Below are 27,900 nucleotides of genomic sequence, written 5' to 3'. Positions count from 1 at the left end.
AAAACGTTATAAGTGCAGGATTCTCTGAGCGAGCCCATAGAAAATAGACCTATTCTTACAAGAGCAGCGTGCATCTGAGAGAGCGCGCACGTGCGATATTCCACGCGTGAGCTGACAGATTCGCGCTCGGGCATTATATTAATTTACTTTCGAGCTACAATAGTGTGCTCTCTACATTTAACAGGAAAATAATGCCATAGTTCTGCAACATCCACCTTCCCTGTAACGTAACACCAGAGGACTGCTGTTTGATTTACCCTCGCCTCATGAAGTGGTTTCTGTCTTTTTAAATAACTTCTCAGAGATCTCTAATGCCAGAAATATTAGACTTTATTCACAAACAAAGCCGAGCAACTTCTGCAGCATAGTTGCTCTAACGCTCTGGCCTGCTGGCCCTCCGGCCCTATAGGCTCTATGCACGGCGGTATTTCCGGTGAAGCATTAGGGATGCTCGATAACTTCCGCCGATCATAGAGTCCAATGCAATAGCGAAAATTTATATTGAATTTTATACTCCATGGTTATACTAATGAAACGTTAGTCACAAAAACAGATAAAACAGACACCCCTCGTTGTGTTTATGCTTCTTTTTAAAATTATATTAAATAAACATAACTATATATAAAATTACATCTAAACGTATGTACGTTTCGTTTCAAAGATGGGAGGACAGTAAATATTGAAGACTCTGCGCCATAATCCCGTTTTCTCCGGTTTTCCTCCGCTTTAATCTACACAACCGGAAATAGACGAGCATCCTTGCGTCAAATGCGGAACTTATGCGTGCATATAGCCCATTGCGCTCTCGAGTCTTTTGTGTTCAGAGTTATATACATACATCCATAGAAGGTCAGACACCCTATAGATAGTTTTAAAAATACATTGTACCATGTGACATACTGAAATAGTATTCTGGTGTATCAGCATTGGGCTTCTAAAAGTTTCAGGAACTAAATGTGGTTTCTTATATAGCTAAGTTACTTGTTTTCTAAATAATAAAATCTTCTACACTCACTGTCGCTGCTTTGAAGTGCAACATTGTAAAGGGTCCGTCTGACACAGTGTCACGCAGCGTAACGTTCATTCCGAACGTTGTGTAATTAAATACATCGGTATGGCGGTATATTAAAAATGTATATCATGACAAAAATATACACCGGTTTTTGACATGAACCGGTAAACCGCCCAGCACTACTCAAACCCATTTAATGGTAAACATTTGATTGATGTTCAACAAATAAAAACAGATATCATACAGATGAACAAATGATAAAGCTCGGTTTGATGAATATTAAATCCCTTTTATATGAAAAATCATTCTTTGTATATGATCTGTTTTTGACAGAAACCTGGCTAAAACCAGACGATTACATTACCTTAAAGAGGTAGAACCCCCAAAAGATTATGGTTATAAAAACGAGCCTTGTCTGAAAGGAAAAGGGGGTAATATACAGCAAAATCTTCAGAATTACTCAGGGGTCTGCTTGACATTTGTGCTGGCTTCTGTATACAGGCCACCAGAGCATCATACAGACTTTATCAAAGAATTTGCAGATTTTCTATCTGGCTGCTGATAAAGTCCATATTGTTGGCAATTTTAATATCCAAGTAGATTATGAAAAAGACACATTGGGATTGACATTTAGAGACATTCTAAACTCTTTTGGAGTTAGATAACACGTCAGGACCCACTCAATGTCGTATTCATACTTTAGATCTAATATTATCCCATGGAATCAATGTTGATGCCATTAAAATTCTGCAGCAAAGCGATGATATCTCAGATCATCATTTTGCAGCCGAACGATGATATCTCAGAGCATTATTTAATCTCATGTATACTGAATTTAGCCATGGTTGCTAAGTAAGTCGACTCTGTGTTACAAATATGCTAGAACTATCAATTCTAACACTAAAGATTGCTTTATAAATAATCTTCCTGATCATCTCCTCAGCATCCCAGTTGGCTTAGAAGAACTCGAACTTGCAACAGAAACTTTTGACTTTCTCTTTTCCAGGCCTTTAAACACAGTTGCTCTTTTGTGCTTTAAGAAGATTAAATAAAATAGTCCAATACCGTGGTACAACGAGGACACTCGGGCCCTTAAGAGAGCAGCCAGAAAAAGGGAGCGCAACTGAAAGAAAACAAAACAAAATAGAGGTTTTTCGCAATTCGTGGAGAGCATTTTGATTCAGTACAGAAATGAATTAAACTGCTTCTACCCTCTTAGAAGAAAACAAACACAACCCTAGGTATTTATTTGAAACAGTGGCTAAATTAACGGGAAATAAAGCTTCAACCCCAGACATTTCCAAACAGCACAGCAGTATTGACTTTATGAACTTCTTTACTTACAAGATTGGTAATATTAGAGCGAAAATTATAACTATGCAACTAAAAAGAATAGTACAATAGAATTGCATCAGACAGTGCATTGTTGTCTCCCTGAGGAAAAATGTGATTTATTCATTGCTTTATTCATTAAACCTCTTGTTAAAAAAACCCAACATGATCCTACATAACTAGTCAATTACAGGCCGATCTCGAGTCTACCTTCTCTGTCAAAGATACTAGAAAAGGCAGTGTCCTCACAACTATGCCTTTTTAGAAAGAAATGGTATTTGCGAGGATTTCCAGTCAGGATTTAGACCATACCATAGTACTGAGACAGCTCTCATTAGAGTCACAAATAATTTTCTTTTATCATCCGATCATGGTTGTATCTCTCTGTTAGTGTTCAACCTTAGTGCTAGATTTGACACTATCGACCACAACATTCTTTTGACTAGACTCGAAAATGATGTTGGCACAAATGATAAATGTCATGTGATGCATGGTTCACATCATTATCTCTTATTTTACTTATCAGTTTGTAGTATTAAATGAAGAGATGTCATATCGATCACAAGTTTAGTATAGAGTACCACAAGGCTGAGGACTGTTGCTGTTCACCCTGTACATGCTACCCTTGGGAGATATTATTAGGAAACGTGCATTAGTTTTCACTGTTATGCTGATGATACTCAGCTGTATATTTTTCCACGCCCTGACACAACTTTCCAATTCACAAAATTATCAGAATGCATATAGCTGATATAAAAAACTTGATGACTCTTTGATACCAATCTTTCATTTGAAAGCAACTTTTCTAACATCTGTAAAACTGCATTCTTCCATCTTAAAAATACAGTATATCTAAAGTACACCATTTGCTTTCAATGAAAAATTTGGAACAGTTAATGCATTAATGACCTCAAAGCTAGATTATTGTAATGCTCTAATGGGTGGTTGCCCTGAACGCATAATAAACAAACTACAGCTGGTCCAAAACGCAATAGCACTGTTCGTTTATTGGCCAGAGGAGAACTGAGCCTGGTTTCTCCCAAGTTTTTTTTTCTCCACTCTGGCACCGGTGGAGTTTAGGTTCCTTGCTACTGTCACCATTTTCGCCTTTGGCTTTTGGCTTGCTTAGTTTGGGACATTTAATTTAATATTCAACAATAATATTGATCTGATCAACATTGACACCATTATATGAGAACTGAACTGAGCTGGACAATGATATCACGGTTTTCTCCAGAGTTGCTAACCCTAACCCTAACCCTAACCCTATATAATGAACTAAATTTATAATATTTTTAACAACAAAAATGAACCACCACTGAACTTAACTTAGAGTTTTTCACAATCACGTTACTACTATTTTTAGAACCTTGATGTAATTGTTCACAACTCTAGACACAAAACTCAAAACGCTTATCACTTGTAACACAGGCTGTCTAATGTTCAAAACATTGTATTGTGCATTCACATCTTTAAAGGAATCTTGCACTTGCACAATCATTGGTTCAAAATACAAATTTACTGTGAAATACCATTGAAAAATAACTATAGATTACCCACACACAAGCAACCGATAGTTTCATTGTCATTGTTCGTACAATCATTAAATGTTGTAGAACAAAATAGGTGATACAAGTTTATGCTACTACATGTACAGTAAATATACATCTCTTTAAAAGTACTGCAGTAGTAAAGATAATACAGACGTAGTGGAATCATTTAACAAAGTGTGTGATACAATAATGCAAAACACTACAGTACAATCACAACATAGGTTTTTTGGAATCAAAGCAAAATATATATTAATATTATGCTACATCCATGGATATTGTAATCAAATTGGTTCATGCTCCATGCTAATTGGTGACAATGAATCTCTTATCTTGAAACTTTCATTTACTGTCAACATGGAAGATTGTGTGTCTGTTTCCATACAACTATGCATTTGTCACACCACGGTCTGTCCAGCAGAGGGAGACTGAGAGCACAAGACCTTCCACATCTTCCTCCTAATCCACTGCTCTACCTGTGCCTACCTAGTTAGTGTGTTAACGTGTTATTTAAAGAGTTAGTTTTTTTAAAACTTTTTTTTTTAAAACCCAAAAATTAAAATTAAGTCATTAATTACTCACCCCCATGCTGTACCAACCCCGTAAGACCTTCGTTCATCTTCGGAACACAAATGAAGGTATTTTTGATTCAATTTGAAAGGTGGATCACTGCTACATAGGCTCCTAAAGGATTGAAACTTGACGGCCCAGAAAGTCATTGAAGAAAATGTTTAAATATTCCATGTGACTACAGTGTCAATTGGGTCCACACTGTTCAACTGACCTATGGCTAAGCCACGCCTCCTCCACTCACTCGGACAAACACGGCATGGGCGCTATGGCAACTGTCACAGTAGGAGACATTTAACAAGAGGCAATTGGTGATTTTTGGGGACAGAAAAAATATATATCATCTTTAAGTCACCTAAAGGGTTTTAACTATGCATTGGAGGGTTATACATGATTGTGTTCATGGGGTGCAATATAACATGTATTCGTGGTTTTTCATTTTTAAAAAGTCTTATTTTTCATAAACTTCACGTTTATTGTAAGCCGCGCTCATGTCCTCGAACGAGCGGTTGACTTCCGGAGTCTATGAAACCACTCCCTCAGAAACACGTAGTGGGCTCAGATTGGTTAGCTTGCCCTGGTGTGTTGTGATTGGCTAAACTGTCGCTTACGTTGTCCGGAAAGTTAACGCCCATTACCTTTACGGGCGAAATGGGTACGTCATGAGCTCCGGTCCAGATATAAATATGTGTCGAACTGCAGTATCAGTTTGAGGCAGAATCAGACCGAGTAAGCCGCGATGAAGAGAGTCAAACAGAACCTCACCACACACGGCTGTTAATAAACGTTTCTGAATAATAATTTGCCACATTTTGTTTAACTTTATACACGTTTGTTTTACACAATAGCATCTGATTGGCAACAATAGCAACTGACTGGCTACTAATGTTATCCTCAAACAGCGTTGGCAAGTTTACGTTCTTGATCTAATCGAAAATAACATCATAAAACATATATACATGAAAATTACATTTACAACATTAGTACTTATACAAAATTCATGTTTGTACGTGTTTGTCGTAGACACAAAATAGCATAACTAATAGCCTAGTGGCAATAAAGCCAGCGCTGGCATTTGAAAAAAATAAAACACAACGGCTACGTCTGGAATTATACAAGTCTTAGCCTACTTACAGGTTGTGGCCCAACAACTGCTGCCTCTTGTTTTAAAGTTGGATTTGCTTCATGTTTTAGTTGTTGAATCCGGTGTTGGAGATTCTGGAAGCTGTCTTCCGTAAAATGCGCAGCACAGAGAGCTAGATTACGATCGTCATTCTCAGGAACATAATCAAACATAAATAGTATCCATTGTTGACGAAGTACAGCGTCTGTGGGAAGCTCGAAGACATAAGACCTGACAGCTGGGTGAACAACACACTCGACGAGCTGCTGGAGCTGCAGAAATATGCGCATGCCCTTTTCTGCATATTCCGGAGGGAGTGGTTGATGCAAATGTGTGGGTTAGTGACGTACCATAACCCAGCTGTAGTGCCAATCGAGTCGTTTTTGTAGGCAATATACTTCCTGATTTTTAAAAGACGATATCTCTGCTTACACTGAACTTTCAGCGCTGCAACTTTGCAGATACTGATCATGCACCAACAGCAACATTACACACTATTTAAAATGAAAAAAGTGAAATCGCAGTCAACCCCCCCTTTAATAATTTTATTGTTGAGAAGGTCGATGAAAGCACCAGGCAGAGATGTACAGGTCACAGTGTAAACATGATAACACGAATATCGTTGCCATCACCGTTTGGTGCTACAGTATTTACATGAATCATTCAGCACAACATTGTTAATATTTGTTCTTTTCTCAGTTATTTACAGATACGTTAATGAAGCTAATTGACATGATGTACAACGCAGCTAGAAGCTAACATTAATGTTTTCTAATGTACGTCTAACGTAACGTGACTAACGTTAGACGATAGAGATTTTAAAGATAACGTTCAAATAGATTGTTGACCTAACTTAGATCAGATTTAGACATCCTTGTTTAATTTATTCGCGTTTAGTTGGTGTTGTGGTCTAGCTACTCCATAACTTTATCCAGTGCAGACACTCATCGCGGTTGAGATGTGGCTTGGGAAAAGGTAAAAAAATACACACCATCGCCCAGCCTCTCGGGAACCTAGTGTCAGAGTTGCATGTACCCCATGCACACCGTTTGACCATTTTAAACTTAAAATAACAAGAATAAACGAATGAAAACGGACTAACTCCAATGCATTTCAATGTAAGTGGAAGCAGAGAATGTCCGAGTGTATTGGGTTAGCTGCGCATTGTGATTGGCTCATCGCGTTTGAGGGCGTGGCTTAGCCATAGGTCAATTCCTAGAAGATATGGACCTGACAGATTCTGAACAGATTCATGGAGCCATCAGCAAACAGGGTGCTTTGCTTGGATCACATGAGACACAGCTCCAGAGACTGACAGACATTTTGAACCAGATTGGGGACTCGCTGCAACAAATACAAGCATGGAGAAGACAGTGAGAAGGAGAGTATTGAGGAGGTGAGTGCCAATTCATTGAATAAGCCACAAGATCTAACACTCATGCCCCCTGATTACTATGACTTGAGAGAAGTGTTTAGCAAACAACGTGCTACTAAGCTACCCCCTCATAGACCATATTATTGTGCTATTGACCTTCTTCCGGGCGCACTCCCTCCTAGAGCTCCCTCACCTATATTCCCTCTCTGCCCCAGAGACTAAGGCCATGAATGAATATATCCAGGATGCTTTGAGTACTGTTTTTTTTTTGCCCATCATCTTTACCAGTTAGTGCTGGTTTCTTTTTTGTCCCTAAGAAGGACAGTAGTCTTCGCCCCTGTATAGACTATCGTGAGCTAAATAAAGTGATTGTTAAGAATTGTTACCCTCTCCCACTAATGTCCTTGGCGTTTTAACTACTCCAGAAAGCTAAGATCTTTTCACAGTTGGATCTGCGTAGTGCTTACAACTTGGTATGCATAAAGGAGGGAGACGAATGGAAGACAGCCTTCAGTACCCCAACTGGCCACTGGGTATATCAAGTCATGCCTTTTGGGTTAGCTAATGCCCCAGAAGTTTTTCAAGCCTTCGTCAATGACGTATTGAGGGAGATGTTGAACCATTTTGTGTTTGTCTATCTAGACGACATACTCTTCTCAGACTCTCTACAGGAACACATTCACCATGTCCAACAGGTGCCGAGGAAGCTTCTTGAGAATCACCTTTTCGTAAAACTTGAAAAATGTGAGTTCCATGTGCCCAAAGTCTCATTCCTAGGCTATGTTGTCTCACAAGAAGGCATCCAGATGGAACCAACGAAGGTATCCGCTATTACCAACTGGCCCCAGCCCAAATCACTAAAGCAGGTACAAAGATTTCTTGGTTTTGGCAATTTCTATAGGAAGTTTATTCGCAATTTCAGCACTATTGCAGCACCCATCTCCACTCTTACGAAGGGATCACCCACTCGTATCCACTGGACTGCAGAGGCTGAGCAGGCGTTCGACAGGTTAAAGGTACTATTTTCTTCTGCCCCAATCCTGTTACACCAAGACCCTGAACTGCCATTTATCATGGAGGTGGATGCTTCAGAAGAGGGAGTTGGGGCAGTGCTCTCCCAAAGGCCTATCACAGATCACAGGTAACAGAGTCCATCCATGTTCTTTTGTTTCCAGACGCCTGTCGCCAGCTGAGAAAAACTATGATGTGGGCAATCAAGAGCTTCTTGCTGTGAAACTTGCACTGGAAGAGTGGTGCCACTGGCTGGAGGGGGTAAGCATCCATTTATTGTGTGGACGGATCACAAAAACCTGTCCAACCTACAGCAGCCAAAATGCCTTAACCCCTGGCAGGCCAGGTGGGCTCTTTTTTCACACGTTTTAATTTTGTTATCTCTTATAGACCTGGATCCAAGAATCTTAAGGCTGATGCCTTGTCACGCCGGTATGATTGTTCCCAGAGGGACCATTCTCCAGAGTTCATCATCCCCAGAGCCTGCACACCAGTTCGTCGATCTATCGAGGACACAGTGGGTGAAGCTCTATGGGGTGTACACATTCCTGATGAAGTCCCTGCAGGATCCTTGTTTGTGCCCAAGGAAGTAAGGTCTGAAATCCTCCAGTGGGGTCATGCTTCTGCCCTGGCTGGACATTCAGGTACTGAGAGGACATCTGTGGATTTTGCTTCCTTCATGTTCAGCAATTCTTTGATGAACATGCTTCCATTCACTCATTCCACCTTTGATGAATGAACTATCACTACCTGAGGGTCTGGCACTAGCTTAGTCTTCTAGCACATGGCAAACTGTGGAGTTTCTGGATGGGTATACTAGTCCTTCCCATGGAGGACCAAGCGTTTCAATCTGGGCTCCGGCAGAAGACCGGATGTCGATCGCTGCATCGGAGGGTGAGATAGTGTCCTCCAAGGACGAAGACTCAGCTGCAGTGGCATTGCCGAGTATGACCCAGAGCTGACAGCTATGCTTTCCCGGGCCGCCCGAAAGTGTCGGGCTCAAGTGGAGGCCTTCACCGTGTCCCAAACGCTCTAAGTTTAATGATTGGTATCTCAGGGTGGTCCACGCTGGTTCTCAGCGTCCCGACTCAGTGCCTTCCAAGAGGTGAATGAAGAGGTTACCAGATCCAGTATACAATTTTCTCCCCAAAAACGGTCTGGTGCCTCTTCCCCCCTCACTGCCTTCATTGGTGGGGTGGCCAAGGGGTACATGGAGATCCCCCTGGTGGAGCATGCAGTAGTGATGCAACTGTGTCCCAAAAGCTCTGCCGCCTGGTGGGGTAATTCGCGTCTCCTATCCAAGGCCTGTAAGTTCTTGTCTGTTCTTATGGTCAAGGCTTGCAAAGCCAGTGGACAGGCCGCCTACACCTTGCATGCCATGGCTCTCCGGCAAGTGTATCACACCAAGGCACTTAACAAATATTTTCTGTTTAGGTAATCCGTATGAAAGCAACGACATGTACAGTTTCTCCAGGCCGAGCTAAATAGTGCTAATGTGACCACGCCCACACACGCGCAAGCTGTTCGAATTTTAAAAATCCACGCGGAGGAACGCAGAGCTGTTACCGCCCTCATCACCTCAAAACAAAGAATAGCGACTCTGCTTTTCGTCAAGTTTGTACGTTTTTAAGGTAAGACACATAATAATATGCATCTCCTATCTCATTTTATAACGAATGGAAGCGTTTGAAGTAACATACTGTATTATAATCCATATATTTTTGTCTAGGGTAGTGTTACTGAAGTGTTCCTTTTTAACGATATATAGGCTGCCTGCTATTTATCTCTTATTATTTTATGCAGCCCTATACATAGGCTATAACAATGCACAACAAAATTGGTGTTCATATATCTATAAATTGTAACCAGAAAAATCAAAAATGTATTCCCAAAATCGTGCAGCCCTATAGTTTCTCTTGATATCAGCATGTTCACATGTGTTTATTTTTTACAGGAACCAGATGCCACTGATGAGTCCTGCAGACTTCAACATTCACAGGAAACTCAATTAAAACTAGGAAACTACATTAACATGGTAACATGGTAACAATTGAAAAATCAAACACCTTGGAAATGACAGGTATGCACTATATTTCAGGAATTACACAAAGTATGACTTTTCAAGACTCTAGTCTTTAGAGTTGTCCTTTGTTGTGTATTTTTGGATTATGATGTGTTGTAAATAAATCCAAACAATCTAAAAACCATTCTTTTTTAAATCTCATTCTTTGTGCAAGGCTCCTCATAATGATATAGGGCCCGGTAGCACCTAATAGGGCCATTAGGGGAGGGTCTTTGTCTTTCTTAGGTGTGAAAAGCAGAAAGGGTGGTTAACGCCTCCCTGCATAAAGCTATCTTCCCCAAAACACTTCATGCAAATTTTAAAAGACTTTATTGTATTATCTGAATGAGTAGTTAGAAAGATTCGGAGCATAGTCACATAGTTCCCTTTCGAAGGGAACTCAACAATACGTCGAATGACGCTATGGGGGAACGCCTCAGGCGTGACAGGTGTCTGAAATCAAATATCAACTCACAGTAATCAGGTTGACCGGCGACAGCCCGTGCATCATCAGCTTGAATGATGAGCGCGTCAATCTGGATGTATAAGAAGGGCGCCTTGAAACCGTGACAACATCTTTTCGTCTTCAGGGACTGTTTGTCTGTTTTCGATATCAACGATTCAAGATGAAGCGTGCAGAGAAGCGGCAAAAGAATACTTTCCGCAAGTGTGCTGATCCGTGTCTTAGATATTTGACACCGGAAGATCCACACGATCTGTGCGTGTTCTGTCTGGGTGAAGAGCACGCGCGGGAGGCTCTCGAGGGAGCTTCTTGCGCGAACTGCGAGGGTTTTTCCATCAAAACTCTCCGCTCTCGTCTGTCCCTCTTCTCGAGGGAAGTGGGTACGGCATCTGAACCCCGCGGTGCTGGTCCCGCTCGGGCTGAGGCTCGGCGGCGATTGAGCTCGTGGGGCTCTCAGATGGAGCTGGCGGATCAGCTGGAAAGGGGCGTTAACCTTTCGGATGATTCGCCAGCTGACGAGGACGTATTACAGATCAATGATGAGGATGTGCTCTCTCTCTCTGATGGATCTGTAAATGATTCTCTTCGGGCCGGGCAAGAGTTGGCTTTGGATGATGTCAGTTTGGTTGAGACCGAACCATCTCAGCCCTCTTGTCCAGTGTACGCTGAGCTGGTGGATGTTATGGGGCGCGCCACGAATAGATTACAGCTAGAATGGAGGCGCATCCGGGAGGAGCCCGTTCGTGGTATTTTGGACGACCGGTTCCTCCCCACCCGTAAACCACCAGCTCGGTTGAGCCTTCCATTCCTTCCTGCTCTCCACTCTGAGATCGAGAAGGCATGGAAGAACCCGTTCTCTGCGCGTCTCCATCTGCATCAGCGGGCTAGTTTCGCTGATGTGGAGGGAGCCGCAGAGCATGGGTATGTGTCGATGCCGCCAGTAGACGAGACGTTGGCTAACTATCTCGCCTCTGGTCGGCCATCATCACTAGAAGCTCCAACCCTGCCATCCAAGGCGCTCAAAACAACTTCACGCTTGAATGGCAGAGCGTACAAGGCGGCAGGTCAGGCGGGTGCGGTTCTGCACACCCTCGCGGTCCTTCAGGCCTACCAAGCTGACCTGCTGCGGGACCTCGATCAGGGGGCTGGTTTGTCCCCTGACGCGGTCGCGGAGCTGCGCCGCACCACGGATTTGACTCTCCGGGCCACCAAGCAGTCTGCGGGTTCCATCGGTCGTGCGATGGCTGCTATGGTGGCCACGGAGAGGCATCTGTGGCTCAACCAGGCTGACATCGGGGAGAAGGATAAGACTTTTCTCCTCGATTCGCCGGTTTCGTCTTCTGAACTTTTCGGACCTTCCGTCGAGACGGTGGTTGAGAAGTTCAGGGAGGCGAAGGCGCGTTCCGCGGCATTTAAGAGCTGCATACCGCGGAGGTCCTCGGCCCAGCCCAGGCAGGCGGGAGAGCCCGGTCCGTCGTGGTCTGAGGATCACAGGCGGGCCCAGAGGGCTAGTGTCGCCTCCCGTGTGCCCCCTCCTTCCAATAGGGGGAGCAGGGCGCGCAGGAGACGAAACTCCCGCGGGAGGCGGGATCTTAGAGAGGTGATGCAGGATAAACGTTCTTAGACATCGCCTCTTGGGATCCTGTCTCCTAACACCATCGCTCCCAGGCTCTTCCTACATCAGGCCTGGGGTGGGGCCCATGATGAATTAAGAATTTCTGATGGCCCGCCTCAGCTTGGTGTTAGGAGCGCCTTTGTTTCCCTGGTTTATTAGTAAAAAATAGTGGAAATGGTTTTTGAAAAAGCAATGACTCTGTTTCTCTTCTTTTTCAGAAATCGTCTCCTGTACAGAGCCGGGGATCATGGTGAGCGAGGTGATGTGTAAAAAAAAAAAAAAAAAGAAAAAAGAAAAAGAGGGAAACAGTGTGACTGCCAGGTTACAGGCCTCACTAGGCCTTCCTGGTTATGAGCTCCCACTTGTTGTGGTCGCCGGGTTATAGGCCTCACCAGGCCTTCCTGGTTATGAGCTCCCACTTGTTGTGGTCGCTGGGTTACAGGCCTCACCAGGCCTTCCTGGTTATGAGCTCCCACATACTGTGGTCGCCAGGTTACAGGCCTCACCAGGCCTTCCTGGTTATGAGCTCCCACTTGCTGTGGTCGCTGGGTTACAGGCTTCACCAGGCCTTCCTGGTTATGAGCTCCCACATACTGTGGTCACCAGGATACGAGCTCTCACATACTGTGGTCGCCAGGTTATAGGCCTCACCAGGCCTTCCTGGTTATGAGCTCCCACACATTGTGGTCGCCAGGTTACAGGCCTCACCAGGCCTTCCTGGTTATGAGCTCCCACATACTGTGGTTGCCAGGTTATAGGCCTCACCAGGCCTCCCTGGTGATGAGCTCCCACACATTGTGGTTGCTAGGTCACAGGCCTCAAAGGGGCCTTCCTGGTTATGAGTTCCCACATACTGTGGTAGTCAGTTTACAGGCCTCACCCAGCCTTCCTGAATGTGGGCTCCCACATGATGCGGTAGCCAGACTACAGCCTCACTACCTTCCCTGAGCACTTTGCTCCCACTCTGTGGTCACCAGGCTTCAGGCTTCATTGGCCTTCCTGGTTGTGAGTTGTCACATGTCAGGTTGCAGGCTTCACCAGGCCTTCCTGAATGTGAAACCCCCACTTTTCGTGGTCGCTAAGTTGTAGTGGTGAGTCTTCACATGCATTGGGACTATCGGGTGTTAGGCCTTGTCAGGCCTTCCTGATTATGGGTTCCCACTTGTTGTGGCTGCCAGGTTACAGGCCTCAAGTTTGGCCTTTCTGAATTCAGAGTGAAGTACACTAACTCCTACTTCACCTATTATTGTGGTAAATCACATGACGGGATGTCTTGTGTACTTTCTAAAATCCATTTTGTATGGTAAGGGTCACGCGTGGTATGCTTCGGTCCCTTCTTATGTGGCTCAGACCCCGGTCTTCCCTTGGGTCCCACTTTAAGTGGCGTCCTGTCACTGGCTACAGGGACGCCCTTCTCTGGCTAACTTCTGGAAGAAGTAGCTTCCACTTAGTGGAGTAAGCTCCCACAGGTTGTGGTCACCAGGCTGGGTCTCACTGACCGTCCTGAGTACGAGCTCCCACCCAATGTGGTCGCCAGGTTTCAGGCCTTACCAGGCCTTCCTGGTCATGAGCTCCCACACACTGTGGTCGCCAGGTTACAGGCCTCAACAGGCCTTCCTGGTTATGAGCTCCCACATATTGTGGTTGCTGGGTTACAGGCCTCACCAGGCCTTCCTGAATTCAGAGTGAAGTACACAAACCCATACTTCACCTATTATTGTGGTAAGTCACCCGACAAGATGTCTTGTGCACTTTTCAAAATCCATTTCTTATGGTGAGGGTCACGCGCAGTATGCTTCGGTCCCTTCTTATGTGGTTCAGACTCCGGTTCTTCACTTTGGGTCCCACTCTAGATGTGTCTTTGTCGCAATACATTACGACAGGCACTTCCCTTGTTCGAGCTATCTCCCACAACTGGTGGTTTTAGGTCTCATTAGACCTTTTTCGAAGGTAGCCCCACATTGTGGGTCTGTCAGGTTCTAGCCTCTGGCTTCCCTGAAGGATGAGCTTCCACATGCTGTGGTCGTTGGGTTTTAGGCCGCACAACGTACGGCCTTCCTGACATGAGCCCTCATGTATCGGAGCTCCCCACACATGGGGTCATCAGGTCTTAGGTCTCTTTGACCTTCCTGATTTTGATCCCTCTCTTACTTCCTCAGTGCTCAAAAGCGAGCACTGGGTGGATTGAGTGTACGATTCCCATTGGTTCGAGGTTGAGTCACACTCTCCGGAGGATCCCGTCTCTGTGATCCGAAACTCGATGGTTTCCGCCAGCTCCGCGGGCCTTCAGTTTTTGGATGCCTTTTCTAGGCAATTTCCAGAGGCTCTGTCTTGGACGGACAGGCTATGGCCAGACTGTGTGTCTTAGTACAGATCACCAGGCCAGCCTGGGGGCATTTCAGGAGGAGTGTTCTCCTGAATAGTGACTGGCTGGGGGTCTCTTGGCCCCCTAGCCACACTCCCTAGAAGGGACCCCTTCTATTTTGAAAGTTGTGGTCCTAAAGCCTTTGAGCTGGCCCTGATTTACTCACGTTATTACGTTCTGGTTTTTCTTGGTTCATTAGCTTGGGCTATGACCGGTAGGGAGTGCTGTCACTGACAGCCCGATGTAACATAGGGTGAGTGGTTTCAGTGTTCCTTGGAATTACTGGTTCTGACAGTTGTCACTGCCTTTCGGCATGCACTCCCCTCAGCATGGCGGAGTGGGTATTTCGTTCCCCATAGCGTCATTCGACGTATTGTTGAGTTCCCTTCGAAAGGGAACGTCTCAGGTTACGACTGTAACCTATGTTCCCTGAGAACAGGGAACGAGACAATACGTCTCGTTGCCATGCCTCGGGGCCTGCCTGCAACAGTCCCTTCAGACGATAGGATGTTGTCACGGTTTCAAGGCGCCCTTCTTATACATCCAGATTGACGCGCTCATCATTCAAGCTGATGATGCACGGGCTGTCGCCGGTCAACCTGATTACTGTGAGTTGATATTTGATTTCAGACACCTGTCACGCCTGAGGCGTTCCCCCATAGCGTCATTCGACGTATTGTCTCGTTCCCTGTTCTCAGGGAACATAGGTTACAGTCGTAACCTGAGACGTTTTGGAGCAAATACTCTAGGCTATGTGATACAATTTTCAAAATTCTTGTGAAGAAATAATTAGTATGGGTTTTATGACCCTATTTCAGTGACAATTTTTTTTTCACAAACCACACATAAACGTCAAATTTCAAAACGTCAAATCTCATAACTACAAAATTTTACATACATGCTGCTGACAAATGACTGTAGCAGAGATTGTGCTGCTGAATACAGTGTAATAATAGTTTAGCAATGAAAATGTCACAAGTAACAGAAAAAAGCACAAATGTCAGAGCATGTCAGAATACCTCCAGGACCCAGAAAACACCTCAGACCACAGAGGACTAAGGAGTTTCACAAGGGTAGTTCTGTCAGGCCCATTAAGTTAAGAACACACATGACAATAAAAATGATTTAGGAAATTTTTATTGAATAAATTGCAATTCAAGTTGATAATTCTGAATAAAATTTTTGGCAGTATGGCTCTGTTCAGGGAGTCCTCTGACCTTTCATGAGCACTATAAAATTATTAGTGAGTCAGATGAAAGCAGCCACATTATGGAACACTCAAACAGTTTATTCCTGGGTCAGATATAGTTCAGCTCTCCCAGTTTTAATGTAGGAGCTGCGCACAGTGACAGAGCTACGAGTGACGAAATTCACTGCGCTCACTGCGGTCAGATGATATCCACTTTGGTGGTCCAGGAACGTCATCTCTGGCTGAACCTGACAGATATGAGGGAGACTGACAAAAATCGTTTTCTCTACGATTTTCTTTTCGCAGTTGAGAATTTTGCCCAGCAGTTCTCAGCTGCACAAAGAAGGGCTGGGCAGGTGCTTGGACAGCCTGCATAGCCTTCCTGCAGCTTCCTCCACTCCTTTACAGCCTCAGCAGCTGCCTCAACCTAAGCCACAGCATGGAGCCAGTTGCAGAAAGGCTGCGCAGCCCATCCAGGTCCCTGCCAAACCATTCAAATGTAAGAGCAAGAGGCCTTGAGATGGGCGACCAAGAGATGGAGTTAGCTGCTCTTGATGGTGACCGCACCACTGGAGAATTGAGACTGGGTGGAGAATGGTCTGTAAACTTTTGTTTCTGTCCCACGAAATTCCAAAGTACCCAATTCATAATAAAAGAGCATTTCATCTATCCCAAGTGGGTGCAGGGCCCCTGCCCAACTGTGGAGCCAGGTAAGTGTTGCACCGCACACTCAGACCCCACTTCGGAATTCTGTGCCTTTTGGGTCGGGTCTCTGCTCTCCACTTCCAGACAGTTCCACTGATCCCACTTGTGTGGTCTCTGGGAGCCTGGTTAGCGCACTCCAGCCCATCTCACTGACTCACTCGGACCCTCAGACTTGACTATGCAATTCAGTTTGCCTGGTGTCCCCCCACATTCCTGTCTTATGGGCAGAAATTGCAGTATGGACGGGACCCCGACTGCATTGGTACATCAACTACCTCAAGTTGCTGGCAGTATGGCTTGACCTGGGCCGCTTCAAAAAGCTGGTACTTGGCAATCACATACTGGTCCGTATACGGACAGCACTGTGCCCACTGCGTACATTAGGGGTGTAACGATGTTTGAACTGAACCGAAAAACCACGATACAGAACTCACGATTCAAATCGCGATACTCTCATTGCGTATCGAACACGCCCCGCCCCGTCATCTGCTACCCCGGCCCCGCCCAGCCCAGCTCAATGGCCCTCATGTCTTATGTGTACAGTACACAACAAATTCAGTTTTGTAGCCTAACCCCCATTAACACCAAATAACAAGCTCTGTGTTTTGTTACTTTCGACAATAAGCATGGTGTAATCTTCCAAATTATGTCTATATGTATTGCAGAGACTTGGAATTTGGCAATGTCTCTTTGTCTCTTCTAAAGAAAGCCCATGCACATACCTATAGACTAAACATGTAGTATGTATGCCGTCACTGTTTTCAGATTTACTTTTTGAGATTTGCACAGAGATGATAATGGTGTTGTTATCAAAACTTATTTCAAAGTTTGTGTTCTCAGCCCACCAAACACAGATGTCATGTAAATGAATGGCTGAAACGTGTTAAAAGTTTTCAGTTTTTATTTATGTAATTATTATACCCTAAAACGATCTCACATGTGTGGTTTCACATCTCTTTAACTTGGTATTTAAAATCATTTAAAATGATTGTTAGACTGCAAATATTAGGTCAGCCAGAACCGGGAACACTTCCCATCACACCTGATATACTCATTACATAAGAAGAAGAATGGCATCTATGCTAATATTAGTCTCTCTGTTTATCCCTGGGTTTACCGTTAGTCTGCTGGATCCATGCCGTAGGGTGATTCCCATTGACATCTGCAGAGACTTGGAATTTGGCAATGCATCTTTGTCTCTTCTAAACCCAAAACAATCTTTGTTACATTAATTTCCTATTATCACAGTAAAACTGCTTTGAAACAATCTGTATTGTAAAAAGTGCTATGTTAATGAAGGTGTCTTGACTTCACAGGCGCAGCATATCCCTCCTGCTATCTCCACTCTTCTTAAAATTAGAAATGTTTATACCAGGCCAACTAGCAGTATTTCTGCTTGACACTGCTACAACACAACCTTTTGTCTGCATTGATTTTCAGCATGTTTCCTACAACAACGTCTGACATTTTATGTGGTGTAAGAAAGTGACTTAAGCAGAAAAGCTACACAGATTCTGATCAGAGGTGTCAGACTGAATCAGATTTTCAGAAATGTGATTTTAAAAGTATTTCGGTAACACTTTATTTGAAGGGGTGTGCATAAGGCTGTCATGACACTGTCATAAACATGACATAACACCTGTCATGAACATTAAGGAGTCTTTATGAATGTTTATGACTGTTGTCATTAAGTGTCATTCGGTAAATTATGACACTTTTAATGCAAAGTTGACATTGTTTAAAATGTTTTTGTTATGACAACTTGACATTAACAAAGACAAAGATATCTTGATTATGACAACTTGACTTTAACAAAGACAGAAATGTCTTTGTTATGACAACTTGACATTAACCAAGAAATCATAATTAGTCCAACGTGTTCCACTTTACTTGAGGTAAAGGGAAATATCAATGACACTGTTGTTAAAAGCATTTGACAGTGTAATGACCCTTAATGACATCTTTATAACTAGTACAATCCACTTTACTTGAGGACAAGTAAAATATTCATGTCACAGTTATAATGGTGTCATGACAACCAAAGTTAAAACCAACCATAACATATGATAGGGTAATGTAATGTTAACACATTGCAGGTTAACAGGTTATGATTTCTTGGTTATGTCAAGTTGTCATAACAAAGACATTTTTGTCTTTGTTAATGTCAAGTTGTCATAACAAAGACATTTTAAACAATGTCAACTTTGCATTTAAAGTTTCATAATTTACCGAATGACACTTAATAACAACAGTAAACATAAACATTCATAAAGACTCATTCATGTTCATGACAGGTGTTATGTCATGTTTATGACAGTGTCATGTCAGTCTTATGCACACCCCTTCAAATAAAGTGTTACCAGTATGGCAAACTGCGCGTGAAACGATTTTCATGTGATTTTTTTTTCTTTTTTTACTTTGCACACTTGCTAAACATGACTGTCCTCCAATAGGATATGCACAAAAAATCTGATTTGGACTGACAGTCTGAACAAGGCTTAAAGCATCTGAGGCAGAATGGTATGAATCAGTAATGAATGTGATACTAAGAACATTCAAAACCGAAAAAAGACACACAAAAGTTACAAAAGTAATACCATAGTGTACTCACCACCACTCGTGTCATGTTGTCAGGGAGCGTGTCGATGGACAGCCCATTGATTGGCTCTTGTCCAGTTCGGTTCTGAGTGTGTCTGCTGGGATTTTGCTGGTCTCTTCTTGTTCTCTGGATGTCTAATGGACCTCTATCAGTCTTTTCTGACTGTCCATAAAATATACCTGACATAAAAACAAACCCAAATTGCATGTTACCTTATCTTAAACATTAATGATGACATGAAATGAAAATTCACCTTGCTTAATGCATGTCATTGATCTTATTGTAAACAATTAATGTGAGCATAAGTTTAATTCTTTAAAAAAAAACTACATTCTTAATGTTTCTTAATTCTTAATCTAAATAACATTCTGATCTGCCTCCATCCAATCAGCAACAGGTGAACATTTTTTGTTGTTGTTTTTTGTCATTTGTCATATTTGAAGCTTGTGAGCCCTGTAAACAGGAATGTTTGCTTTAAATGTATGGAAAATACCTGGGAGCAAATACCAATCAGCATGATTTCCATTACATGAGAGTAGATGTTAAACTTCATGCTGATTTCACCAAGATAAGCAAAACTAAGACATAGCTTTACAGTAAACTACTGTATGCTTCTCCATCCATTTACACTTCTTTCCATATGGTGGTGTGACTCCCCTTCTGTCCGTTGTTAACGGCTGCAGTGTACTTGGCGCGTCAGCACACATGACGGCTGCAACTACAGTGGTCTCCCCAGTGGACTAGCACGACATCCGTCTGGATTGAGCTGAGTAGGGGACATCTCTAGGGTCTTCAAGTGGGCACCTTCCGTCCTCCGTGTTTCATCGACTAGCCCACGACACCTCAAGAGGGCTCGACAGTGCCTCTGGTATTCTAAAGTCACCACCCTCCATCCCCACTCAACTCAGCCCAGCTTACTGACCTCTACAGTCCTCCTGCTGCTGAGACCTAACCACAATCTCTCCGCAACCCAACCATACTCGCCAACCCATTTGACTAAGGCTGTCGAGTATGGATAGGCATGATTAATCGACGATCGCTTATTGATCATTAATAATTTCGTCGATCACGTTAATTTGTTATCGATTATCATTAAACTAATACTGCTGCGTTGCGTAGTGTGAGTGGAATGTAAACTTCCCAGATAGCAAACTGACATTGAATCAACATGGAAATATGACATCGAAACAACGTTGATCTTACATTGTTTTGCTCATCGAATTAACGTTGAACCAACGTCAGACTTTCAAAACTAACGGAAAATCAACTTGAAATCAACGCGTTGTTTCAACGTTATGAAAGCAAACCAATTTTCGATTTTCATTTAACTTTGAAGAATGCCGCGTCTGACGTTGGTTCAACGTTAATTCGATGAGCAAAATCAACGTTGTTTCAATGTCATGAGTCTCGTTGTTTCCACGTTGATTCAATGTCAGTTTGCTATCTGGGTTGTTCCCCGGGCTGGTGATGTTAGCGCAGAGATAACTGTGCATGCCACCGGCAACGTCAGTCACCTCATCAGTGCGGTGTATTCAGCGGCTGGACTGAAGCTTGTTTACAAGCTTAAACTTGTTTACATTTGATGAGTCCGCACGAGCGTGAAGTTGCGCGCGGAAAAACCGACGACATTGCGGTATTCGGTGTTTCACAGTCAGGCGAGAGCGTCGAGTATAAACACCTCGTCCGTTTGAGGAGGTGCGCACGCAATCTGCAGAGACTCGCGCTTAAGAGCCAGGCGAAAGTGCAAACTAGGACGGTGCAGGTTGCGGTCCTTGCAGGTTCCGCACCATGCAGGTTGCGGTCGCGTCTGACCCCAGATCATGTCATCAACATGCTTATCTTTCTCAACAAAAGTCAGTAGACTGGAGCAGAAGTTATATGCGAGTTATTTTTTATGAGGCTTTAAGTAGTAATTGATTGGTAGGCTAATCTCTCTCACCCTTACATTTTGACAAAACCTGTCAGATCTAAATATTATTATGTTTTTGGTTAAGTTAGTTTTTTATTATTTATTATTTTGGAACAAACGAGGGTCTCACGAGGGCCAACTCGCAGCTGCAGGTTCAGTTGCGTTAGAGTACCGCCGCGCATATCTTCAAATTTAGCCTAACCAAACACCCAGTTTAACTGCCACAAGTTGATCATCTTGTAATAAAAATCTAATCGAGGAAAAACACGCTGTATTTTTGTGTTTTCATTGCATTTTTAATTTACAAAAAGTTAAATAAATAATAAATTTGAATATAAAAATATTAATGATTAATCGATAGTCGATCGTTAATACTTCCGACGATCGACTAAGAAAATTTAATCGAATGCCCATCCCTACTGTCGAGCCCCACTGGTGCGTTAATGCAGTTTCAGTGGCAACGGTTCCGTATAGAATACCACCGACCTACGGCAAAACACAATGTCTGCCCAAATACCCGTCATTCACGCAATATACACAGGAATGTAATGACTGTAAATACTATGCAGCCTATAGAAATAAACCAACAGACTCTTCAAGTTTTTCAAGAATTATACAAAGCATGGCGGCCTGTACACAGCCAGCTAGAATCTTTCCGTCTCAACCACAGCCAGTTTCTGCTTCTTTCTGCTGCTTCAGATAAGTTCTTTACTGTGTGACGCAACTCTTGGCCACTAAATCCGACGTCTCTGAGGAAACGGGTTATAGAGTGTGCCATAAAACCTCGACAACCCACTTCCAATGGATAAACCTGGACTCTCCATCTCCTAAAATTGATCATAACTCCTAGACTCTCTAGATCAGGGGTGCCCAACCCTGCTCCTGCCAATTGACTGTCCTGCACAGTTTGTCTCCAACCCTAATCAAATATATCTGTTTGATTAGGGTTGGAAAACTAACTGTGCAGGACAGTCGATCGACAGGAGCAGGGTTGGGCACCCCTGCTCTAAATCAATAATTATCGAAAAGAAGCTGAACTTTTGCATTTGGGTGACTGTAACAGTCATTTAGAAAAAGGGCGTGACAAAATACACTCAAAAGCCTATAAATCCTAAATGAAAACTCAGAACTTCAAAAAAATGCATATGTGGCATAACATAGTAGAGTTTTATGGAGATCGGACCATAGGTTGCGCTTTAAATCTTAAAAACTTTGAAAACCATTTATGTCTTATGGTAATTATCCTGTAAATGGTCTTACTAAATAATATATCTTATGATGCTTTAACCCTTTCACGCGTACGATCACAATGTGATCAGTCTTGGCGGGTCCCTGGAGTGTACAATCACACCGGTGTGATTAGAATGGTCCGTGCATCACATGATCAACTGCTAAGTTCAAACTTGCTCTTGCGCGTTGGCTGGCGCTGAGCCAGAGACAGACGCACTCAGTCCTGTCATATATCACAACTATTGAGTGTTTTCAACCACATAATGTTTATTTTAGGTTTCAGACATGTAAATACGCATAAGACACACTGATGTCTATGGAAGCGGCAATAAAATTAATTTCAATTATAAGACAACACGTTTTATTCATATCAGATACACATTGTGTAAATAGCTTACCATTTGACCCTATTCTTCTCCCAGTTCACCGGCCACTTACTTTCATGTATTTTGTGAAAAGTGGAGGAACTGGCGTGTTGTAAATCCAACAGATCCGATTCTCTGAACTGTAAAACAAACTAAAATGGCACCGCCCATTGTGCATACAGCTCAAATAACGCGATCGTTATAAAGATGTTTAGTCAACAAAACTCATCCACTTGCACATATTTGACAATCGGAATATCAGTGTTTCATGCTATAGCTAATACATTTGTGAGTACTTTTAATAAAAAAGGAAAAATGACAAAATCATCATTCATTCAGCGCAGTGTTGTGGTTGTGCTGTGTCACGTGACAAGCAATGACGCGTCACCATGGAAACATTAAAGTGTCAAGTTATAACTTTAATGTTCTTTTCACAGTTGCCTTGAAAAACTCATGCTGGGGGGTCAGTTAGAATATTATAAACTTACGTGTGAAAAGGTTAATATGTCTTTTGATGCTTTTGTGTTTAAAGGCCTTAAATGGACAATAAGACACAAGGCAATGTGTGTCATTGAAGGCAAAGACAGAAGAAAAGTGATCTCTGCCTTTTGTTGAAAGAAGAGCAGGTGGAAGCTCAGGCTCGTTTCTTCTTACTGTCCCAACCATTGTCAGCTTCTTTTTAGGAGCTCCTGGCCAAGGTCATGTGATGTAAAAAACATTGTCACTGATTATTGTGTGTCCCTGAAGACCAGCGGTCAAGTCAAAGACCATGCACTTTTTTTTTTCAGGCTTTCCATCTAGAGGCTTTCCTGTGTACAGCTAAAAATTCCAAGCATAACTTATTCTGACATCACATGCAGCCCAGATCTTGATTCCATACTTTGCAGGTTTGCAGGACATGTACTGCTTGAGACCACATCTTCCTCAGAATGGAATCAAGCACTCCTCTAATGCATTATTAACTCATCTAATCATACAGTTACTTTTGGTCCAGGGTTATACATTAGAGGGAGATGGATTGCAGCCAGCTTGTACTTTAAGTCTCTTGTCGACCTGCTCTTGTTGTCAAATCGGATGATTCTTGACAATATTGTGAATTCCTGCAGAGATATTACAGCCTGAAAAATCAAACAACCAGTTTCAGCATCCCACAAACTTGTCAATGCCTGATTGCGTGAGCGATGAACACCAGCAAGGATCAAACCAATAAAAGCTTCAAACTCTGTCCAATTTACATCATTCCAGCTGACATCATACAATCTCTTGCTAACTTACTAAAAGAGATGCTTCCAGAGGTCATAGATCCTCTTCTTAATATCAATTCATCTTTCTCATTAGGGTACGTACCAAAAACTTTTAAGCTGGCAATGATTAAATCGCTTGTTAAAAAAAAAATGCAGTACAGTACGGATACCATATGGCTTATGTTGGTGGAAAAAAATGTCATACTGCTGTTTCTCAAACTCGGTCCTTGAGGGCCGCTGTCCTGCAGAGTTAAGCTCCAACCCTGATCAAACACACGTGAGCAAGCTAATCAAGGTCTTCAGGATCACTAGAAAGTCACAGCTGGGTGTATTTGATCAGGGTTGGAGCTAAACTCTGCAGGACAGCGGCCCTCCAGGACCGAGTTTGAGAAACCCTGTACTAAACCAACATGCACCTGACAAGCTGTCTAGAGCATCTGATGGTTGGGGTAAGGGGTACGAGTCTTTTACAGTGACTGCATTAAGCTTCCTGAAATCAATGCAGAACCTGTCATCTTTCTCTTTTACTAAGAAGACAGGGGAAGCCCAGTGACTACAACTCAACACCAAGGGACTACAACTAGAACTTGCATATGTGGTGATGTTCTATAAGCTCTTTGCTTTATGGGCTGTGCATCCCCAGTACGGATGATATGTTTGACCAAACCTGTACAACCATAGTCATAATCATCTGTACTGAAGATATCCGCATATTTGAAAATCATAGTCTCTTGCTGAGTCTGTTGTTCTCTGTCCAATGCAGATTGACCAAGGTCTACCTTAGGTTTTGGGCAGGGTTCAATTTTTGTCTGTATCTGAGCTACTGTGGGTTCCAACATTGTATATTCTTCACCTGGTTGAGAGACTAAAGAATGGAAATCAACCCAGCCTCGTTCCACAAGGAACATGGAAATTCTCACCCGTCGGATTCATAGCTCGTACACGTCACGCCTGCTCTTACAGAGGCCACTGTACGTGCTACAAAAAGACCTGGTACTGTTTTCTAAAATTCCATCATAATTGCATGTGAACTCTTTTTCCCCAATATTGGGATGAATCCTTGCCAAAACCTTCATCTGTGACCTGGCTGGGATCACAATGGGCTCTAGCGTCATGGCAACTACACCTAAGGGGAACTGTATGCTGTGAATACAAGAGAGGAACAGTCCAGTTTCACAATTTTTAATGATTCTCCCTGAGATCAATTTCAGCGTGATGTTTGCTAATGTTGGACATTATGGGAGAAAACTTCCTCACCCAACCTAATACTAACAGGCAACATCCCAGGAGTGTCAAGATAGTCACCAGTCACTGGCTTTGTCAGCAGAATGGATTTACATACCTACATACCACATACCCTACATACCTATCATCGAAATTGACATCTATCTACGTGTTGTACGTGTAACCCTCCTACACAATTCCACTTTTTTCTGGATTTATCATACGCATGGGGAAATGAATTGGTGAAAGGTTACTAGAATTTAGAATCAGGATTTAAACACAAAAATTAAAATTTCGGGCATGAAACTCTGTCTAGAGTGCAGAAAGGCCTGGTTAGCTTAAATATAGCTATACTGTGTCTTTTGTTTGTATACTGTGAGCATAAAACTCCCATGCAGATATACATAGCCACTATAACCCTTGTTTGGGGGAAAAAACAAACAAAAAACATCACTCCGATCACACACACTTATAAATCAGACCACAAAGATTGAAAGTTATACTCAACATGTATATTTTTTAGAACTAGGTGAGGGAACCTTTCAAAATATCCTCAAGTTCCTGAGATGACAATGAACAATACCCTGGGGTTTTTCTTTCTACTAAATGTCTCAGATTTTGTGGTACCACAACGTTGGCGCGCTTGTTGGAGCTCAGTTGAAAAAAAAAAAATTGTCTGTAACGTTACTCATGGTTCCTCGGTGACAGAAAGATTATAGTGACCGTCTATCCAAACCGTTCGGTCCATCGGTGAAATCCACACTGGAGAAAACCCGGCCTGAAACTCTGTGCGTCCGTATGCAAAACACCGACATCGCCGGCCTACAACGCGAATCTCGAGCACATCTATAGCAGCAACATGGATGGCAGCATCTGACGCACACTAGCTAAAAGTTCACAAAATTGAATGAGCTTAATTATATAGTGTCCAAAGATGTCAATTTCATTTTAGTTCACAATGTCCATACTCACTCAAAACTCGGTGGCAAAGAGGGTTTCAGGCTATGGCGTTGCAGTTCACAGTTCACACATGCCACACAGTAATTTCACTTAAGTATAATCTCCGTTGCAGATTTAACCAGCTCCAAAATAAAGCTCACCCTACCGTTTTAACATGGATACACATTTACAAAACTAATTCCCCACTACTTCTTAACTTTGCTATCTCTCTGTTTCTCTTCCCCATACTTTCTCCCTGTCTTACAGTTTTAGCCCCGCCCCTCAACAATCCGGTAGGCTGTCAATTGCTCTCTGGATGGCACTGATTGGATAACAAATGAAACTGACACCTGGCCATCCAATACAAAATAAAATGACAGAGGGTTCAAAGGTTCCTTACAAAAGGAGGATATTTCAACACCTCACTATTTATAACTGAATTAACATGTATTAATACAAAAATGTATTACACTCCAGGGCAATTGAACAGGCCCATATTCCAGGATAGTGTATTTGTTAACAGAACACAAAATAAACAATATGATAATTTAGCAAGGTGCTACATTCTCCTCCTACAAGAAAATGGTCATGCCCTCATGACATGGCTAACACCCTAAATCACCATCAAGAAAAAAAAAAAACAATTTCTTAACAGAGTTTGTTATTAAAATTTATTAAAATTAAAATTATTAACATTCTGTGACAAGGTTCAAGGAGGTGATGGAAGAAGACAAGGGGTCGGCGAATACAGGAGCTTGTGTGCTTTATTAAGCAGAAACAAAAAAACTCTTTCCACAGTGTCTCAGCACTTCACAATAAAATGATGTCTACAGTCGGACAGCCTCTTTCCCGCTGATTCACAGCTTCCTTTTCTCACTCGAATAAATCGCTCCTTCCACAGCTTCTCCTCCAGCTCTGCACACACACAAGCTCCAGTCTCTCTCAGTGCGGTGTCCAACTGGCCCGCTCAAATACTCTCCCAACGCCAATCACTGGAATTACAGACAGGTGTTTATCATTTGAACTTGACCCGCTTACTTCCCGCTCGACTCCTCCCCCGCTCTCCCGCCGCAGACAGCGCTAAACCACGCCCCCCATACCACATACCCCCACCGCCCGACTCAGGCCGGGGAGCCGTCCGGCCTGCAGCCTCCCCCCCCCCCCTCCGGGAGAGAAAGTCAGCCACAGCCATCTGCGCACCCGGCCTGTGGATCACCTTGAATTTGAAAGGTTGTAGTGCCAGATACCAACGGGTGATCCGCGCGTTGGCATCTTTCATGCGGTGGAGCCACTGCAGGGGAGCGTGGTCGGTACAGAGGGTGAACTCCCGACCCAGGAGATAATAGCGGAGAGTGAGGACGGCCCATTTGATGGCTAATGCCTCTTTCTCAATGGTGCTGTACATCGTCTCCCTCTTAGAGAGCTTACGACTGATGTACAGCACCGGCCGCTCCTCGCCCTCTATCTCCTGGGTCAAGACCGCACCCAATCCTCTGTCCGACGCGTCTGTCTGCAGAGAAAAAGGAAGAGAAAAATTAGGAGCCTGTAACAGCGGGCCGCCACACAGAGCTGCTTTTATCCGGGTAAAAGCCTGCTGACACTGCTCCGTCCACTGGACGGTATCTGGCGCCCCCTTTTTAGTTAGATCAGTCAGCGGGCTAGCAAGGTCCGAATAATCTGGCACAAATCTCCTATAATATCCTGCCAGCCCCAGGAACTGTCTAACCTCCTTTTTGGTCTTGGGACTCGGGCAGGTCGCAATCGCTGCTGTCTTGTCAATTTGGGGACGCACCTGCCCGTGGCCCAAGTGGAAGCCCAGATACCTGACCTCCACGCACCCAATCGCACACTTCTTCGGGTTGGCCGTGAGCCCCGCCTTCCTCAGCGACTTGAGGACCGCTCGCAAATGCTGCATATGCCTCGGCCAATCATTACTATAGATGATAATGTCATCCAAGTACGCCGCAGCATATGCAGCATGCGGCCGTAGAATCCGGTCCATCAAGCGCTGGAAGGTG

At 43.3% G+C, this 27,900-nt stretch overlaps 1 protein-coding gene across 5 annotated transcripts in view; it reads right to left on the bottom strand.

The window, feature by feature from the left end:
* Window positions 1-27,900, bottom strand: part of plxdc1 (plexin domain containing 1) — a 101,681-nt gene that overhangs the window by 46,101 nt on the left and 27,680 nt on the right. For 4 of the 5 annotated variants that reach the window (XM_039685431.2, XM_039685429.2, XM_039685427.2 and 1 more), the window contains exon 2: window positions 18,984-19,150. In XM_039685431.2, the coding sequence (XP_039541365.1) occupies window positions 18,984-18,998 (15 nt within the window). In that variant the 5' untranslated portion in view covers window positions 18,999-19,150. Of the gene's footprint in view, window positions 1-18,983; window positions 19,151-25,915; window positions 26,130-27,900 lie in introns of those variants that run through there. The other variant, XM_039685432.2, reaches the window with a different exon arrangement.

This window comes from Pimephales promelas, chromosome 17 (assembly GCF_988280905.1).
Source record: "Pimephales promelas chromosome 17, fPimPro1.hap1.1, whole genome shotgun sequence".
Taxonomy (NCBI): domain Eukaryota; kingdom Metazoa; phylum Chordata; class Actinopteri; order Cypriniformes; family Leuciscidae; genus Pimephales; species Pimephales promelas.
The sequence above is the reverse complement of the archived record's forward strand: the minus strand, read 5'-3'. Positions and strand labels throughout refer to the sequence as shown.